Source organism: Callorhinus ursinus, unplaced genomic scaffold (assembly GCF_003265705.2).
Source record: "Callorhinus ursinus isolate GAN/ISIS: 27379988/994484 unplaced genomic scaffold, GSC_fseal_2.0 scaffold18, whole genome shotgun sequence".
Taxonomy (NCBI): Eukaryota; Metazoa; Chordata; class Mammalia; order Carnivora; family Otariidae; genus Callorhinus; species Callorhinus ursinus.
In genome coordinates this window covers 11,316,588-11,336,772 of record NW_027397080.1, presented here as the reverse complement: position 1 = coordinate 11,336,772, position 20,185 = coordinate 11,316,588, and the positions used below count along the sequence as shown (strand labels likewise).

Genomic DNA, 20,185 nt, shown 5'->3' with positions numbered 1-20,185 from the left:
CTAATGAACATATCGAGCTCAGGCAGCGAACTAAGTATTTCTCATGTCAGCTCATTTATATCATATAATGATTCCATGAGGTAGACATAATTACCCCAGGTTACAAATGAGGAAACTGAGGCTCAGCATGGCTTAGGAGAAGAGCTACTTCCTGCTGTCACATCCATTCCACACTTCCCTAACTTCAGACAGTTATGGGATCGTTTATGTTGCAGATGAGCTGGACTCCAAGTCCTGTGACACTAATAGACACTAAGCATCATAAAGTAGGTGCCCTGGACTCAACCCTGTCTGAAGCCATTTCCTTCATTTCCTTGTGTATTGTCAGGCTGCCTCTCGCTCTGTCCAGGCAACTGATAATGCAGTGGGAAGGGGGCAGAGGAAAGAGAGCACTTGCGGGTTTAATTGAGCTTTTCCTCTTGTTAGTTACACGGTTCTGGGCAATTTATGTAATCTTGCTGAGCCTCTGTTTCCTGACCTATAAAATGGAAACCGTACTTCCCCAGCAGGGTCATTTTGGGATAGAAATAAAAGGAAAGTTGGTATGAATTTGAAAGTGGAGAATGTTTGGGATGGCGCCTGACAGATGGTAAGTACTCCCTGAATATGAGTCCACTGCCTTCTTCCCATTCCCACCCCGTCTCCACGGAGCACGTTCCCAGCCTGCCTCCATCAGGGTGCCACGGTTCTGGAGCTCAAGTCTCTGAGCCACACCCTATCTGCATCCCTGCTGTTGTGAGGACGCAGCTTTCCAGGAGACCAGGCTCCCTGGCTCTGCAGGCGGGTGCCACTTTAAATCAAGAAATCAATTTGCAAGCCTCTGAAATTCACTAGTGATTTTTTTTTAAAAAGATTTTATTTATTTGACAGAGAGAGACAGCGAGAGAGGGAACAGAAGCAGGAAGGTGGGAGAGGGAGAAGCAGGCTTCCTCCCTTCCCTGACGCAGGGCTCGATCCCAGGACCCTGGGATCATGACCTGAGCCAAAAGCAGATGCTTAACGACTGAGTCACCCAGGCGCCCCTCACTAGTGATTTAAACACTTGCCCAACCAGAGACAGAAGGGCCCCAGAGGCTGCTGGATCTTGCTGGAGGCAGGAGACCTGCAAACCTGGAGACCCTTCCTACTGAAGGCGAGCCACGGGAGCATGTGATGCAGAGATGATTGTGATGATCCCTCGGCGGATGCCCCAACACCCTTCCCACTGAAATGCAAAGCCCAGGTCAGCCCAGACTTTAGGCTCCCCACCTTCCTTCATGAGGAATGATGACTATGTGAGGTTGCCCTGACATTTAGAAAGATGCCCTGGGGGGCGCCTGGGTGGCTCAGTTGGTTAAGCGACTGCCTTCGGCTCCGGTCGTGATCCTGGAGTCCCGGGATCGAGTCCCGCATCGGGCTCCTTGCTCAGCGGGGAGTCTGCTTCTCCCTCTGACCCTCTTCCCTCTCCTGCTCTCTATCTCTCATTCTCTCTCTCTCAAATAAATAAATAAAATCTTTAAAAAAAAAGTTTATAGGAAGATGCCCTGGGAAGAAGAGTGGTGCTTGGGGCCCAGAAGTCCAGACATGTCTCTTAAAAATCTGATCAGTTACACGCAGGCATGCCTACATGCAGGAATATGAAGCTACTTCCAATGTCAGGGCCCAAAAGCTCTAAGTCAAGGGCCTTTCAACGTCAGGTTCCTGGCATGTGGAAGGGGTAGATAAAGCTTAGCTACTGATGTTTCTGCTGAAGCAGCCGGTGGTGATGACCACAGAGGTGCTCACACGGCAGGTGCTCGGGGGACAGCTGCTGCCATCATCGTTGTTCCAAATGCCCCACATGGAGGAAGGATTAGCTTTACTCTAAGGAGTGCTAGGGGTGAAAATGGGATCACTGATCCTTGTTCCAGGGGCACCGGCTTCAAGTCAGCCTGAGGGGAAAGCACCCAGTGCTCTTTGACTATGGAGAAGCTAGCTGTCTGGGAAGTGAGTTCCCCACGCTGGGCAGATTCAGGCTCAGCCTAGATGATCATCACCTGCATGTGACTGAGGAGCTTTATGTCCCAGTTCCCAGACACTTGTCTGTGGACTACTATTTCACCAGCTACATCAGAATCACCTCTGAAGCCTGTAAAAATGTAGATTACAGGGCCTCACCCCTTTAGGGATTCTGATTTAGCAACACGGCCCAAATTTAAAACAATTATGTCTACTTATCCCCCCACTATCTCTATAAATGCACAGAGAAATATCTGATGTCTGCAATAGTGTTCAGCAAAGGCTGGCAAGAACCATTTCTGGGTGAGGGGGATTCTGGGTGGTAATTAGTACTTCTTTGACCTGCCCTGTTTGTTGAGTATGTAATGTGTTGAATGTGTATCATTTTTATGCTGATGGATAAGGCTTGGAGAAGAATGCTAGGTAGGCTCGATCCTCTTTTAGGCCAGGTCCCTGCATTTTGCCTCCCCTTTCCCCTCCCCACCAAGGACTCAGCACTTGCTGCTTTTTGGAAAGTGGGCACTTCCTAGGATTTGGTCTTGCTGGGAGACTCAGTAGCCATTTTGTCCCAGGCTGCCCACTGATGTCCACACCTACATTGAACCTGCAGAGTTCCCAGCCCTCACTATCCTGGAAGGTGGGCCCCCTGGGATACCTCTCACCCCTCTTTCTGTTCCCACCAGCAGGAAAAAAGGGCATTAATCACTTATGGACCTTTCCATCCAATACACATTTACTGATCCTTACCAGGTCCAGACTCTGTGCTGGGCAGAAGGGATAAGAAGGTTAAGTATACATCCCCCCACCTTCCCAGAGCTCATGATCTCATGGTAAGGCAAGGATGGGGATAGATCAGCTAGAAGCTAGAGCACAGTGCTAGACTGGGAAGACTAGGGAAGATGGAGCTGGGTTCTGCTTCTGCCTGACTGTGGGTGGCGGGGACAGGTACGCCCTGGAAGAGGCGTGCCCTGAGGAGACTGATGGTTTCTAGCAAGTTCACTGCCCTGAAGAAGGTGCTGAAGGGAATGCTGGGAGAGGGCTTGAGCCTGGGTGGTTCCTTGGAATCTGAGGTCCCCAACGGCCCCATCTCAACTAGACTCCAGGGACAGGTGGGACAAAGAAGCAAGACCTCTATGCCAAGGGAGAGGGGTGGGGGCTGGGAGGAGATCTGTTCTGTCAAAAAGCACCGGACTATGTGAGTGTTTGCATGCACGGGGTGGGGTGGGAACTGGGGGCTTGCATTTCACAAGCAGCCCCTGGAAGTGGATCTGGTGAATGGTTCAGGCAGGCCCAACTTCAGCCCAAATTTGACTATTTGCCATTGGCTAAGTTCACTGGGTCTACAGCTTATTCTGACCCGAGAAGCACTTCTTGCTACCTTTGGCAGTTTTCTATTTCTGGTCTCCGAGCTCTGGCCTTCCTCCCCCGCCTCACGATAGCCCCAGGAGACACAGAAATGCAAAGAATTTCCACTTAGCTTCAGGCTCCTTCTAGAGAAGGGACCCAGGGTTGAACTGGAGGTGACAGCTTTTGGACTGTGGCCCTGAGAGGGGCGATGAGGAAGTGCCCCAGCAACAAGGCTAATAAGCCTCAGATCCAAGCAGAAATCTGCTCTGGACCCTCGTTTCCGATTTGACCGCAGCGGTGGGAACTGGGCAAGGCGAAGTGTGAGCCCACGGGGAATACCTGAAGTCAACAGTAAGCAGGTGTTCAAGGACCAGGGAGAGCCCCTTGAGAGGGATGGGCAACAATGAGAGGAAGACACAGGCTTGCTCTCCCGGGGGCCCTCCCCGGTGCTCCCTGGGCCTTCTAGGAGGGGGAGGGTGGGACGAACACATGAGGTCCTGGGCTCCTCTGATGTTACATTTTGCCCTTAGAGGAAAGAAATGCTCAAAAGAGAGTGACTCCACTGAAAAGAGCACCCTGGCCAGCAGCCAGCACTTTCGGCTTTTCCAGTCATGCTGGAGCCCCATGCCGGGGGCCCCCCATGGCCCACCCACATTGATGCTCCTCCACGGGGGCACCCTCCACCATGCTCAGAGGCCAGTACTCCGAGGGTTGGTCTGCTGGAGACAGAGTGGGGACTCACTGGTAAAGGTGATGTTGAAGCCCCTCTTCCCTGTGGAGTGGTCAGTCTGGAACTCGAGACGGGCCACGTGACCACTGCTTGTGATGGAGGAGGGGAGCTGGTTTCCTGAGAAGGTGCCCAGAACCGGGGCCTCGGCCGTGGCCCCATCCTTGACAACCAGGAAGTCAAACTGAGGCTCCACGTCAATGTCGTTGAAAGCCAAGTGGATGCGGCTCTCGGGCCGGGCCAGGATGAGCCAGACACAGTGCAGGTGGTTGCCGTAGTCCTCTGGATAGTTGGGTGACAGGACGACCCCGGAGGGGCTGGTGAAGTTGAAGAAGCAGGAAACTGCAAGAGAAGAGCCGTGGAGGTCAGTGCGCGTCCCGGCATTCTGCCTGGGCTATCAGGGGTTGGTGTGGGGAGCATTTCCTTGGCCTAAACAGCAATTGAAAGAAACTAACACCAGGGTTGGGCCGGACTGGCTGGGCTCTGAGCTCTAGGAGGGAGATGTGCTGGGTTCCATGCTGGGCGTGGTGCTGGGAAGGGACCCTCAGACCAACTGCCGACATGGCGGGTGGAATTGGTCCTCTTAGCTGCTGGTGATTCCCTGGGTGGTAACCAGGGTCAGGACACCCAAGTCCATTCCTCCTTTTTAAACATTATGATAGGTATACCCTGGGGATTTGGGCAACCTGAAAGCTACAAAGCTACATAACTATGCTAAGGAGGTGTTGGGTAAACACTGTCTTTCAGAGACCAAAGCTTTGGAAGAACCATGGGGGAGGGGTGATGGTGGCCTCATCTCCATGCCTTGCCCACTTCCTGTTCTCTCTCCTAGTTTATCCTAAGGACTCACTCTTCTGGAATTCCTTATTTTAAACCCTTTTCACGCCAGTGACTAACAGACCCTGGAACAAGGCTGAGGCAAGGGAAATGCTATAAGTGGAAAAACAAACAAACAAGCAAACACTAAACAAAAATTAAGACGGAAAATAATAGAACGAAAAAAATTGCAACAAATATGCCAAAGGGTGAATATCAATATTAAATTAGAGCTTTTATAATTGCATAAGAACATCACCAGGATAAGCAAAGAGTGTGCTCACAGGATTCGTAGGAGAGAAAATAGAATTAAAATGAAAACACAGTCTATTTCACTAGTAAAAGAAAATAAAGAAAAAATACGCAGCCCAATATTGTTGAGGCTTCGTGGAAATTCATACGTATTTATTGCCAGCTGCAGAGTAAAGTTGATATAATCCTTTTGGAAGGGAGGATATGAATTCTTATCAACAACCACAAAACTATTCAAATATTCTGACTCCGTAGTCTCTAGGAATTAATTCAGAAGAAAAAGAGCCGCATGGACAAAGATGTTTATAGTGACATAATTTTATTAGAGAAAAAAAATGTGAACAACCTATATGCCAGCCTAATAATATGAGGTAAATTATAGCCTTTAATGTGATGCTGTTTGAACAAAATCATTAAAGTGATAAATACGACCCTGCAGAAAGAAGAACATTAAGCATCATTTTAAGTAAAACAGTAGATCATAAAATTATATGTATACTTCCGATTATAGCTATTACATATTTACATGTGGATACTGGACATGAGCCCCGGAATAAAAATTGTTTTCAAGTAATAGGTTTCGGGGTAATACTTTCTCAAAATGAAAACAATACTTAATTTTTCTGACTGCAAAAATGATATAGGCTCATACTAAACACTTTTAAATGTAAAAGTATAAAGAGGGTAAAAACTAATATGGGCAAATATTTAAATACCTTTATAACATTTATATTGATGTTTGGTGTTAATAATATTGAAACTTAAGTTAGCAAAATATTTGGCTTATTAATTATAATGAAACTAAGGTGAAAAATAATAATGAAATCATGCTTGCAAAAGAAACACACACACAAAACAAAGGAATTGGTGACTCCTTATGTTGAGCTTCTCCTTCCTTTCCCTGACTCTACTCATCCTCCCCTTTTCCACATTAGGTACCCCTTTTCCAACCTGCTACTCAAAGCCTTCCCATCCAGTTCTGCAAAGCGAACCTGGTCCCTAAGACATATTCAGTCTTACCCCTGTAGTCTCTGCGTTTTAGGGGTATAGAAAGAGTCCGAGCCAAGGGGAGAGATGGATATGAAAAAGCGTTTAGGCAACACAATATAGGGTTAAGAGTGATTATTATGATATATTAATGGTGGTTACTAAGTGCAGGCACTGTTCTGAGCACTGTCATCAATTACTCAATTTAGCTGTCACAATAACACTATTTGGTAGGTAGCTCATTTTAAAGATGAAGACACTGAGGCACGCAGAGGTTAAGTAATTTGCCAGGGTTGCTTGGTCAGCAAATGGTAACGGCAAGTTCAAATCCATCTGACTTCAGGGGCCAAGCTCTTAGCCACCCCCGAACATCCGCTTATGAGAACAGTACTGCCCACTGGGCCTAAAAGTGGAGTCCATGGGGTGTTCTTAGAATTTGCTGAATATCGACCTGTCAACTCCTAACCACTACATTAGCACTGAAGGGGGGGGGCTCTAGGCTGGTCATGGGTGCCCCCACACAGCCATGCTGTCTCCAGCTGCAAGTATAATGCAAATCATGAGGAATCCTAACCCAACAGAGCCAACGACCTTGAAGACAAGGGGCAAAATCACAAGGCCTGCCTACCAGTAGAACCGTACCAAGGCAGACCGAAGGCAAGAAGAAGTGCTATGATTTCAGAGGGAAGACCATCAGAAGAACTGTAAACATGTGCACAAGTGGCTTTGCTGCAGAGGAGAATTTAATTAACATCACCTGAGTCTCCACCCCCACTCCATCACTCTATCACATTATTCTTTTTTCTTTATACCTTTGTAGTGGGTTGCCATCTTGCAAAGCTACAGGGGCACTATTTTGAGCAGCTGTATATGGTAGCTTTACTTATCACTCTCTAAAATTATCTTGTTCACTTGTTTGTTTATGGTCTGTCCCTCCCTCACCCCAACACATACACATATGTTCCATGAGAGTAGAAATCTTGTCTGTTTGATTCCTCTCGGTCCCTAATGGCTCCCATGATGCCTAGTGCATTCACTGTAGGTGCTCAATCAGCAAATCAATATTTGCTGAATGAAACAATGAATACAGTTGACCCCTGAGCAACACAGGTTTGAACCACACACATCTACTTACACGTGGATTTTTCTTTAAATAAATACAGCACAGTACTGTAAATGCATTTTCTCTTCTTTATGATTTTCTTAATAATATTTTCTTTTCTCTAGCTTACTTTATTGTAAGAATACAATATATAATACTCGTAACATATAAAATATGTGTTAATCAACAGTTTATGTTATTGGTAAGGTTTTCGGTCAGCAGTAGGTTATTAGTAGTTCAGTTTTGGGGGAGTCAAAAGTTATATATGGATTTTTTGACTGAACAGGGTTGGGTGGGGAGAGGTTGGCACCCTACTCCCGTGTTGTTCAAGGGTTAACTGTATTTAATGGTTGATACCATCTCAAAAGATGGGGACATGAATACATGTGCCTCACGTTCCCATCCCGTTCTAACCCCCCAAGCAACAGAATTGACCAAAGTCTGAAAACCAGGTGGATACCTGAGTCAGCTCTGGAAACTAGGAAAAAATACCAGGCCATGACCCTCAATGCACTTCTCTTAGACACAGTACAGATCTGTTCCTAAATAATTTAAAGTAGAAAAGAGAATGACCCAGCCAAGTTGCTAAACAGCAAAGACAACAGAAACTGCTCCCAGTGTCAAAGACCTCGAAAAATATATTAGTCACATAAAATTCATTAAAAAAAAAAAAACACTCAAAGATGTTTTCTACCCAACCAAGAGACAAACCAAAATGAAGAACTCAAGTGTGGGAAAGTTTTGGTTAATAAAAAAAAAAGATTAGGAACAAGCAAATAAACGGTATAGTAAAGAATCTAAATAACTGCTATAAACATAGTTATAAAACAGAATGCAAGCAATACAAATATCCCTTCGAAGAGAAGATAAAAGATACCACTCCTGCCCAAACCCCAGGGTAAAACTCTGTAGATGACACTGGTAGAAAGCATAAAGTTGGAGCAAGGAGATATGCTAATTTCCTCATCTTGCGAGAAACTCTCTTATATAGTTTCTGTGGTTAATTAGAGAGATATAGGTTAGACCATGTTTTTAAAGATGTTAAGAGTAATTAGTAATAGACTATAAAGTAGCTTATCTTCAAAATTACCAAAGGGGGAAAAAGGAAAACAGTCACTTTAGCAAAACATGGAATTGAAAGGACAAAACAAGGAAGCATAAAGAGGGGAAATGTAAAGTAAATGCTAAAAGAAAAAAGAGACAAAACATTATTTATGACAATATACGTGTACAGGTTAACCTCGCCCAGTAAAATATAGTTCTCATTTTGGAACAAGACACACGACTTACACAAAGTGTCTCAGAGTAGTTAAAAACAAGGGAAGGGGCCAACATAGCTCAGACTTCACATTAGAAGAGGATTAAAGTTCACCAATGCCAGGTTCCAGAGATTCCTATGTGTTTGGTGGAGTCATCCAGAGAATCCACAGGTTCCAAAAGCTCCCCCAGGTGATCCTAAATGTGCAACCAAGGTTTCAGAAGGACCAGTGGAGGCAAATGCCAACCACCCAAAAAGGGGGTTTTAATATTAAGATCAGACCCTTGGATGTTATAACGTCACACCAGACTCTTGGGTGATCCTTGTTTTTGGTCAAGAGTCTTGAACAGCTACCAAAAGACATTATTCTTGCACCTGGAAGGACATGAAGCTCACAAACTGACACTCATAGAAAAGAGTGTGGCCCTACAAAGCTCAGTCTAATGCCCTGAAAGATAACTCAGACTTGCTGCCATGAGAGCAGGAAAAGGGCATATGCATTGTGCTACAAAGGTCTAATCTTTCTCGCTCTGGAAAATTATGTTTGTGTGCTACTTTGGAATGTTTCTGTCAGAGAGCACAGTTTGCTTCTCAGTGTCCAAAATGAGGAAAACATCAAGTGCTATAATTGGATCTCATCATTATCAATCACCCAGGTTACAAGAGGGAGATAAGGTGCCTACCCCCTTTGGAAGTAGTTATGCTTATGGATCTCAACCTTGGATAAACCTTTAAATCAGAGGGCTCTGCCATCGCTCAGACTTTTGAAAACTGATAAAGGTGGAAAACTCATTAGCAGGTGTATGCATAATTACTGTGTGTAATATCAGATCATTATTTGATAGAAAACACAAGGGGCTTGTTGGAAAAACCCCCTTTTACTATCTTCTCTTTTGGTATTGTTATTGCTGGCTTCACTGCTTTCAAAATGATAATTCAATTACGGGGTGGGGGGAGCTGACAAAGCAAAACAAAATCCAAAGATGATATTTAAACAATGGATGATGCACAGATTCCAAAATGAAGATATGACAGTTATGATACTTTATAGCCCAAAGCACTGACACAGATCAAATAAACTATTTTTTAAAAAGTATAAGAGTTGGAGAAAAATATACTAATCTGAAATTAAAAATAAGTAAAGATAAAGCAGATCTGTAAAATACTATGAGTGTGTATGTGTTACATGAAACTGTGTGGCCTTCAAACAAGGAGAATCATCCTCTTTACAAGCACCCATGGAATATTACAGAAATGGACTTTATCTTATGCTACAAGGAAATCTCCATAAAGCTCTCCACGAAGCAAAAACTATGGGGCCATATTCTTTGTTCACAGTGCAAATGAACTAGAAATCCATACTAAAAGAATACAGGAGAATCCCTAAATCAGTTGAAAATTCACAGAGCCCTTTCTTAAATAAGTTCTTGAGTTCAAAAAGGAAATGAAATCTGTCAATACAGACTAGTTATAAGAATGATGATGGTATCAGGTCAAAGCTGTATTTCACAGAAAATTCATAGCCTTATTCATTAGTAAATTGTAGAAAAATAAGTTAAATGAATGTTTAAACTCAGAAGTTATGGAGAGAATAACTGAACAAGATCAAAGAGAGAACAGAGAATAAACTTAGAAAAGATAAAAATAGAAAAAAAATAACAGAAAAGCCCCATAAATAAGAAACTTCTCACTGGTCTACTCAAGAAATAGACGGTACATATAAATATAGGATAGTAAAACTAAGAAGATAAGTCTATTTTAAAAGAATAGTACATGTAACATACTAATAAATTTGAAATCTTGACAAAACAGAATTTCCTAGGAAATTCTGAATTACCAAACTTGTGTGAAGAGAAAAACACAAGAAAACTGGAATGTACTTAAGGAGTAGGTGGTTTTGTGGCTAGAGCTTTAAAACTTTAAACACACCATAATAGCCATGCTATTTAAATTAATTTTGATACAACTACTCCCATAAAACAGTATATATGATACACATATTCACACCCACCTACTCACACACCAACATACCCACAGTGTAAAAAGAAATCCCATATGCAAAGTGTTAGCAAATCAAATTCAGCCCTACAACAATGAACAAACACAGCCTATATAATGAAAACAACAAAACTTTACTGATAGGCAGAAAAGAAAATTTCAAAATGAGAGACGCACTATTTTTCTGGGTGACGAGTTCATATTATTAAAATGACAAGTATCCTCAAATCGTTGTATACATTGAACATAACTCCAGGCATAGCACACACCAATTTTTTTCTTTCTGAAACTTAAAACAACTGTAAGATCCATCTGTTGGAATAAACAGGTGAAAAGAGCCAACGTCTCCTTAAACAGATGAGGTGCCAGTCAGCAGTCCCTTACAACAACCCTCTGAGGTGGATGCTATTATCCACACTTTACAGATGCAGAAGCTGAGTCCAGGTGTTCAGGTAACCTGCCCCCAGTCACACTGCATGGGGGTGACGGGCTGGGATATGAACCTAGTCGAGCTGGTTCCAGAGCCCAAGCTCTCAGCCATGACACCTGCTTTCTCCCAGTGTAAGGAGGCCTTGCCCACTCAGATATTAAAACATATACTCAATCTGCAATAGTAAAATCTGTACTGTATTAGCTTCAAATGAGAGAGAAATGGAGCCAGAAAAGAAAAGTTCAGAAACAGATACAGACATCTAAAAATTTAGCATATGACGAGGGGGGGCTTTTCACACTGGCAGGGCAAAGGTGGATGGATCAATAAAGGATGCTGGGACAAATGGCTAACCAGCTGTGGAAAAATTAGATTCATACCTCACTCAATGCACCACAGAACTACTAGAAAAAAAATATAAGGAATATAAGGAATATTCATATAATCTCAGAGGTGGAGATGGACTTTCTCAGCATTACACCAAAGTTGGAAATCATATGGGAAATGATTTTTACCTACAGACATGAGAAACTTTTGGATTTTAAAAAAATCACCACAAACAAAACCTCAACACTGAGGAGCAAATGGAGAGGAAATATTTGCGGTTATTCCAGTTAAATATTTACTATGTTTGCCATATACAGAACGACAATTCAATAAAAAAGACAAACATTCAAAATAGGAATATGGGCCAAGGAAATTAAGAGGTCACTAACAGAAGAGTAAAGCTGGTCAACAGAGATGCGGGAAATGTACAATATTATTGGAAAACAGAAACGTCAAGTGACAGAGCTCTCACGTTGGCAAGGAGAAACAGACAGCATGGAACTTTGCAAGAGAATGGAGAGAAGCTGGAAGGGCAGATGGAGGTCAAGCAGCCGAGGGAGGAGGAAAAACAGGAGAGTGGTTGCTAGAAGGAAGGACTATCTGTTCTGAAATACAGCGGAGCATCTGAGGAGGGCAGAATGCCACCCTTTGGGTTTTAGTGACAAGAGGTCATCGGCGACTTTGGTGAGAGCAGTCTCCGGGTGTGGGGGACACCAGAATGGGCAGGTGACAAGGCAGCGGTAGCTGAGGAAAGGATGCAGCAGGGAGGACATCCTGTCAAGGAAGTCCGGGTGTAAAAAGGAGCATTAGAGAACGGGCAGGGTGATGGGGGTGTGTGAAGAAAGAGCTTTCCTTCTAAGTTTTAGAGACCCGGGGTAAATTTAAATGGTGATGGGCAGGACTCGGCAGACGGGGAGAGGCTAGAGACACAGAACAGGGAGGATGGACTGCACATAAGGCATAAGGTTCCTGAGAAGGTGGGAGGTGAGGGAGACTCTATAGTGAGAACAGTCCATTAATCCCTGGTCGTGAAAGTGATGTGGTGTGTAATGAGGTGGATGCTAAGAGAAAAAAAGAGAAAAAAGGAAAAAAGGAAGAGAATGGAAATTTTCTGAGTGCACTGTAATGAAGGTAAGGACTGTTTGTAAATTGTACACTTCAGTTAGCGCAAGCGTGTGTGTACCAAATTGCATTTCTTACTGGAAGTTCGAAGGTGTTCACAGGTCCCTGATTTAAAGCCTAAAAGGGATGTATAATCTACAGGGGGACTGCTTTTTGATGGGAGAGAGGAGTGAACATCTCCATTATAAAGCAGAGAAGGATGGGAAGGAGTATAATCTGCAGGCTGGGTGTCTTTGGTATTTGCAAGTTGAGGACTGTCGCCAGGCCTGCTGGGTGGGAGGCAAGGTCACTCTCCAGTGCCAGGTGGGGGCAGGGGCTACTCATGGGTTTGAGGGGAGCGGCGAGTGGACAGCTTCCACGGAGAAGAAAACAACGGGCTGACTTGAGAAGCACAGATGGATTGTTTGGCGCCGCGGCAGGCTCTACCGAGCTGGGCACCCGGGAACCTGCAGCAGCACCAATTTGCCTGGTTGGGCGATTTTCTCCAGCAGTGCTCACCCAAGCAGGAGAGGCCCAGTCAGGTCGTTCTTGCTTCATTGTGGGTCTCCGGACCAGTAAACTGAGGCAGCTCTTCAGGCTTCACAAACCCACCCTTGAATGTCTTTGGCCTCCTGCTCAGAAGCTCAGCGTATGTTCGTGTTATCTTAATATCATCTCTGGTGCTGGAGCCTGGCGAAAGTTCTCATTGAACTTCCCTGGGGCTCTGCAAGTGGTGAGAGGTTCTCAAAGTCACATGCAGGAGGGGTGAAACTGCTCCCCCCGGCAGGGCTCATCCTCATCCTAAAGGAGATTAGGTTAAGGTGGGGTTCTCTTGAGAATACCGAGGATGTCTTACAGAAACTCCCACATTCCAAAGGGAGCATTGGATCAATGGGCAGCGCTGGCCACGTGTTTCCCGAGCACACGGTATGTCCTCTTACATTCATACTGGCTGTAATTCAGTCCACAGGCCATGAACTGTGCTCATGGCTTTGTGTTCCTTTTTTCTTTTCTTTTTCTTTTTTTTCATTTGGTCCAATCCCCACCTCCCAGGCAAGCAAGACTGGGGCGCTGGTGTCCTGAGTTAGATGAGCAGGGCCTTCAACCGAGCTGATCTCCCCCTAATTCCTGAACCATGTCCATTCTGTCCTCCATCACACCCACTCACTTTTCCCACCTCTGGCTCTGGCGTCCCTTTGCAGTCATCTGCAAGCTTTCCTTCTGTACCTGACATTCACACTGTGGAACATGAAGGGATCGATTTCAGGGTTGTCTTTTTTTTTTTTTAATTTTTTATTGTTATGTTAATCACCATATATTACATCATTAGTTTTTGATGCAGTGTTCCATGATTCATTGTTTGTTCATAACACCCAGTGCTCCATGCAGAATGTGCCCTCCTCAATACCCACCACCAGGCTAACCCATCCCCCACCCTCCTCCCCTCTAGAACCCTCAGTTTGTTTTTCAGAGTCCATCATCTCTCATGGTTCGTCTCCCCCTCTGACTTACTCCCCTTCATCCTTCCTTTCCTGTTATCTTCTTCTTTTTCTTTTTTCTTAAAATATGTTGCGTTGTTTCAGAAGTACAGATCTGTGATTCAACAGTCTTGCACAATTCACAGCGCTCACCGTAGCACATACCCTCCCCAATGTCTATCACCCAGCCATCAGGGTTGTCTTAATACTAACTCACATCCTCTCTAGGGCACCCCACCCCATACATGACTCCTCAATGTATGCCCCCTGGGCAGGCCACCCTTCAGAGCCCCAGACCTGTATATCCTGGTCTTTGCAACGTCTCCACCTCGCCCAAGGATCACTGGAGCACCTGCTGTGTGCCAAACACTGCTCCGGGTATGAGGAACATAGGCTGGCAACCAAAGAGGAGCAAGCCCTCAGCTCCCCTGAGGTCGATATTGTAATAGAACGTAAGCCTGCGCGCAGGGAAAAAGTGAACATAGTGGGGGTGGCTTACTTCCAGTGAGGAGGTCAGAGATGGCCTGTGTGAAAAAGGAGCCAGCCATCACAAGGGAAGACCGCCACAGACGAGGGGATGAGCTTGGTGCAGGTGAGGGACAGAAGGGGAGCACTGTGGCAGAGGCAAGGTGAACCCCAGAGCGACTAGGAACAGGAGGTGACATGAAGAGGATGGCAAAGGGCTTTCAGACCATGAGAAGGAGTTTGGATTTTGTCACAGCGGATTAAACTAAATATGTCCAATATTGAAATCCGAAGTCTTCTTTCCCAAACCTGGTTCTCCTGGGTCTGGAATGTTCCCGGGTGTCAGCAAATGTTTCAGCCCTGTCATCACTCAGTGATGGGCTTTTCTCTTCTCACTACCCAGCCACTCCTGCTTTCTGCCACGCCTCCCAAGTAAATTCCAGCAGCCCGGGCCCTCCGGCACACGGCAGACCGGGGAGGGAACTGTGTGATGTACATCTCTACTGGGGATCCCACTGGCACCTCAAATGCATGTACAAAATTGAACTCTTTATCTGTTTTCCTAAGCCTCCCTCATTCCTTATCTCCATGAATGACAACACCCAGTTACCTAAGCAAAATACATCGACTCCTTCTCCCTCACTCCCATATCCAATCAGTAACTTCGGTTGATTCTATCTCTTCAATACCTCTTGTACTTGTCACACCCCCATCACTCCCCTGTTAAGTTAAGGCTCTCTTCCTGCTGCAGTGGTCTACCTGGTTTCCTGGCTTCAAAACTCACTCCCTCTGAATCCATCCTCTAGAGTGAATTTCATAAATCACAAATTCTCATGATGTTACATCCTTTCCTGGACCTCTTTAAATTCTCCCGATTGCACAGAGGATAAAACCCAAACTCCCCAAAAGGGCACAAAAGACCCTCAAAGCCCTAAGGCCCTCCCACTCCTGCACTGCATCCTCCACCCCAGCTGTATTAGATGACTCACAGCCCTACAAATGTGCAAGGCTAACTCCATGTCTTGCCCAGGCCTTTTTTCCTTTCTAGAATATTCTCTCCTCCTATCCACCTGGAAAACTCTGTTAAGCATCATATCTCTTGAGTGGTGTGGGTCCCTCCCACCTTTCATTTATCCTTCCTGGCTGCGGTCACGGAGTCTGTACACCAGGTTCATCTCACTCAGTGCCTGCTATGGCTTTGCCCTTATCTTCTTGAGCTTCTGCCTTCTGCCATGAGAACAGAATGCTCTATGTACAGACTGGTCCTTCAGCCTGGATCTCAGAATGAGAGGCTAGGTAGAGCCCAGCCAAGCCCCACAGAGCTGTAACTGACTTACAGCCCTCATGGGATATGAGTGAGAAATAAATGTCTGTTGTTGCAGTCCACTGAGATTTTTGGGCTGTTGATGCCGCAGCAGAAGTTGATTAATACACTATAAAAAGGGGTATGAAGAACTCAGAAAGTGAAGGACTGCCTTTTGGATAAGTTGGTTAGAGAAGGCTTCTCTGGGGAGGTGGCAGCTAACAGGTAACGAGAAGGACCCAGCCACCCGATGAATATTCCAACATGGTGAACTACAAAGTGCAAAGGTACTGGGGTAGGAAGGAGTTTAGAGACTCTGAGGATCTGAAATATAGTGGCATGGGATGAGGAGAGAAGTAAGAAGGGGTCAGTCACATCGTGCTTCATAGACCTGTGGCTCAGAGATCTCCCTCAGCATCCAAAACATTCAGCTGAGGACCAATCCCTTTCTTGGCATAAAGTCTGTTGGGTCATGGTTAGGGTAGCCACATCATACATTGCCCAAATTGGGACACTTTTGAGAATACTAATAATTACTTTAGGACACAAGATTTAAACTGGAATTGTCCCATACAAATCTAAATGTATGGTCACCTCACTCATGGTACTTTTATCTTCCTTCCGCAAGAGTATCCTTTATATTGAGGGGGTGGTTTCTGGCTCAAGCTCCCCATTCACAATCCAGTCCCCTTCTGGAGCTGGAATTTTAAACTGAAGCTCACTGGTGGGGTTCTGACAATTCCTAAGTTCTTGCCTCCCACAACCAGACCCTGTTCCCTGTACCTCTTTAGAGGTTGGCTAAGTTGTTGGCCTAAACGGACAATGCCACTCCTGTTCAGCTCTTGCAATTACCCACCTGCAGCCATGATTGCTTCTTGCCACGCCTCTGGAATAATGCCCACCCAAACCATTCCTGGTGCTTACCCTAGCCTTTAGACCCTATTCAGAGCCAGGCTCTGAACTGGGTCTGATGTACTCCTTAGCTTCTGGCTGAGGACTCCTGTCACCAGCTCCTAAGATAGGTCTAGAACCTTATGGAACAAAGCATGAGGAAAGTCCCTGCTCTGTACTCGTGGGAAGAGGCTGAGTCTATACTTTCGGGGCTCAGCTTTTACCTTGAAAATAGACCATAAATTCTTTGAAAAATATGCATAGCGAAGCCAAGCCAGTACCCCCAAATTGGAACAAATGTGAAGCCTTAAAAATTTGGGTTTGCCTGTTATCTTTCACTTACTAGTTATATACCTTTTTTGGGGGGGGAGGGAGGCTACTTCTTCACTGACTTCGTTTCCACATGTATAAAAATGGGACTAATAACTTCTAAATCACACATTTGCTGTGAAGATTCATTGTGATTGTGCTTCTGAAGGTGCTGAGTGCAGCACCATACCTGGGCACATGGGAGGTATAAAATCAATTTTTTGTTGAATTTGAAATGAGGCATTTCCCACTTCTGCTGCTGATGGTTGTCTCCACACATGCTCCTGGTCAGCCTATCTCTGGGTCTCAGCCAGCCCACTGAGGCAGCAGGAGAGCTAACTCCCCACCTCTTCCCATAGCCCATTGCTCAACCAAGCAAGGTTTGCTCTCTGGTCCTTAGTCCCTCTTCTCCTCAATGAGTGATTGGGTAACTCCAAATCCAGAAGATTCTGACAAAACTCATTTGCAGGAATGATTGAGGGCTTGGTTACTAACTATGCTTGGTGCTACCTTCTGTGGGAAGACCAACTTATAAAAGGAGACATAGTCTATCAGCTATAAGGGGGTACCTGGTGCTGAAGAGATCTATACCTGAGTATTATATATTCTGTTAGTCTCGAATTTTGTCTGGGATTCTGATGAGCTGTGCCATGAGGGGTGAAGAGTGGGTGCCTCAATGACCCAGTCTTCCTTGAGTGCCAAGCAAAGGTGCATCTCACTGTTGTAAGGTCTCTCAGCTGCCCATGCCCAAACCCTGGGATCCCTGAATGATACTCGTAGGGTTCTTTCTTTGCCACAGGAGCAGATCTCAGTCAAGTGAGGGGATCAGCTCCAGCGGATTATTATCCTGGTCAGCCAAACACAGGTATTATCTGGGGAAAAAGTTATTTTGGTGTGATACAGCCCAAGAGCTCAAGCCTTCCCTAATGGGGAAGGGGAGTTCACGAAAGGGTGTAGACTACATCTTCAACAGCTCAGAAGGTGCTCCTGGGACTGTACTTTGGGGCCCGCAGGGCCTGTCCTCTTCATCTAAGCCCTGTCAGAGAGTCTCACCATCTTTTCTAAGGCTATTCAGCAAAGCATCTCCACCCAGGGAGTCTGGAACCAGCCATGGTCCTGGCCACCCAGAGCCCAGTCATACCTCAGACTATCTCCCATTGAAGACTGGAGAAGAACACTTAGTGGCTGCTTACCACGATCATTAGGAAGTATGTTTGGATTTCCCTCCACAGGAATCCACAAGGATCCAGGGGAGTTTACAGCTGGCCTGAGAGAGCTACCTTTAGCACTATAGGAGAGTCTCACCTAATTCCAGAGCAAGACGGGAGTTAATCAGCCTATGGCAGCAGTCCTGTTCTTGGCCCATCTTCTCTGAGATTGCCAGAATACTGCCTTTGTACAAAAGGACTGGAGGAAGGGCCTATAAACCCAAGAGGGATAGTCTAAGACTCTCATAGGAAGCCAGACTCCAGAAAAAGTGAGTGGTACCTTCTCCAGGAACCAGAGCCCAGTGACACCCAAGACAGCCAGGGCTGATGGCAAGGTGATTATGACTAAGTGAGATGACAAACTTGCCCAGAGGCTCACAGAATGGAGGAGGGGTACCAGTAAGAGCTTCAAGCCCCAGCTCTTGAGCCAACAGCTGTGAAAACAGATCCTCTTGGTGAAACTCTGTGTTTCCTCCATAGTCCTCTTAGTCAAACATGGCAGAGCACAGTGGAGAAAGCATGGTCTGCAGTGAGGACACACTTAGCATACACACCACTTTGGAAATTTTACAGAGAGAAGAACTTGTTAGCTCTGATACCACGGGTGAAAACTGAAGTGAGAATGGCAGATATATGCCGTCCCCACTATAAGCAGAGGCCACGGTCCAGGATTAGACCCCCAAAGCTTGGTCAGTTTCCCCAGGCTTGTTTCACCCAGGTAGCTATGGTCCCAAGATACCTGGACTAGGACTCTTAGTTGTAGGAATATAGCATTTGGACTGAGCCTTATACTCAGTTGTGTTCACAGTTTGGTTCTGGGCAGATTCCTGAGTTAGACTGGGCTGAAATTTTGCCTGTGCAATGATTCTCCAAGAAGTCTCCTGAGAATCTTTCAATTGGGATAAATTTTTCTTCCTTTACATTCTGGGGGCACTTTGTGGCCACCTCTATTATTGTAATAATTCGAAGACTGCTTTGTAATATAAGTATGTGCTTATCACATTCACTAGACTATGAGCTCTTAGAGAGCAAGAGCCATGCTAGAATCATCCCCCTTACTCTCCCAGGGCTGAGCACAATGCCCGGCATGCAGCTCCCATTCACATTTTGCTGTGTTCAAATGAAATGAGAGGCAGGCAACAAGAACATCAGGTTGTAATGTTCAGAGGACTGGACTTTGCATCCCCCAGGGGATAGCAACGTGGAGGTCCACATTTCTTGGATGCCAGGAGGTTACTGCCATCATGATGACTGGCATCATGCGTTATGGCAGCCTCATGCTGGTGAGACTCATAACAACAACATATGGCCACATATGTCATAGCCCCATGCCTCCAAGAAGCTGCCATCTTGTTGGGGGGCCAAACCCTTCAGCAAGGATGCAAAACTCCCCAGCAAACAACTGGCACACAGTAGGAGTTACATATTAGTGGCTCACAGAGCTGACGTACCATCTAGATCTCCTAGGAGGATTTTAGAACCACAGTGTCTGGGACCCATCCCAGACCTGCTGAATCAGAATTTCTGGGGATGAAGGTTCTGTATTTTAAAAAGCCTTTGAGGGGGAACCCTCCTACACTGTTGGTGGGAATGCAAGCTGGTGCAGCCACTCTGGAAAACAGTATGGAGGCTCCTCAAAAAGTTGAAAATAGAGCTATCATATGATCCAGCAATTGCACTACTGGGTATTTACCCCAAAGATACAAATGTAGGGATCCGAAGGGGTACATGCACACCAATGTTTATAGCAGCAATGTCCACAATAACCAAACTGTGGAAAGAGCCAAGATGTCCACTGATAGATGAATGGATAAAGAAGATGTGGTATATATACACAATGGAATATTATGCAGCCATCAAAAGGAATGAAATCTTGCCATTTGCAATGACGTGGGTGGAACTGGAGGGTATTATACTGAGCAAAATAAGTCAATCAGAGAAAGACATGTATCATATGATCTCACTGATAATGAGGAATTCTTAATCTCAGGAAACAAACTGAGGGTTGCTGGAGGGGTAGGGGGTGGGAGGGATGGGGTGGCTGGGTGATAGACACTGGGGAGGGTATGTGCTGTGGTGAGCACTGTGAATTGTGTAAGACTGTTGAATCACAGATCTGTACCTCTGAAACAAATAATACATTATATGTTTAAAAAAAAAAGAAGAAGAAGAAGATAGCAGGAGGGGAAGAATGAAGGGGGGGAATCGG

At 45.4% G+C, this 20,185-nt stretch overlaps 1 protein-coding gene across 1 annotated transcript in view; it reads right to left on the bottom strand.

Annotated features, from left to right (window-relative positions):
• CSMD2 (CUB and Sushi multiple domains 2) overlaps window positions 1–20,185 on the bottom strand; it is a 598,617-nt gene that overhangs the window by 214,315 nt on the left and 364,117 nt on the right. The window contains exon 14 of the mRNA XM_073902955.1: window positions 4,067–4,393. Within this exon, the coding sequence (XP_073759056.1) occupies window positions 4,067–4,393 (327 nt within the window). The remainder of the gene's footprint in view (window positions 1–4,066; window positions 4,394–20,185) is intronic.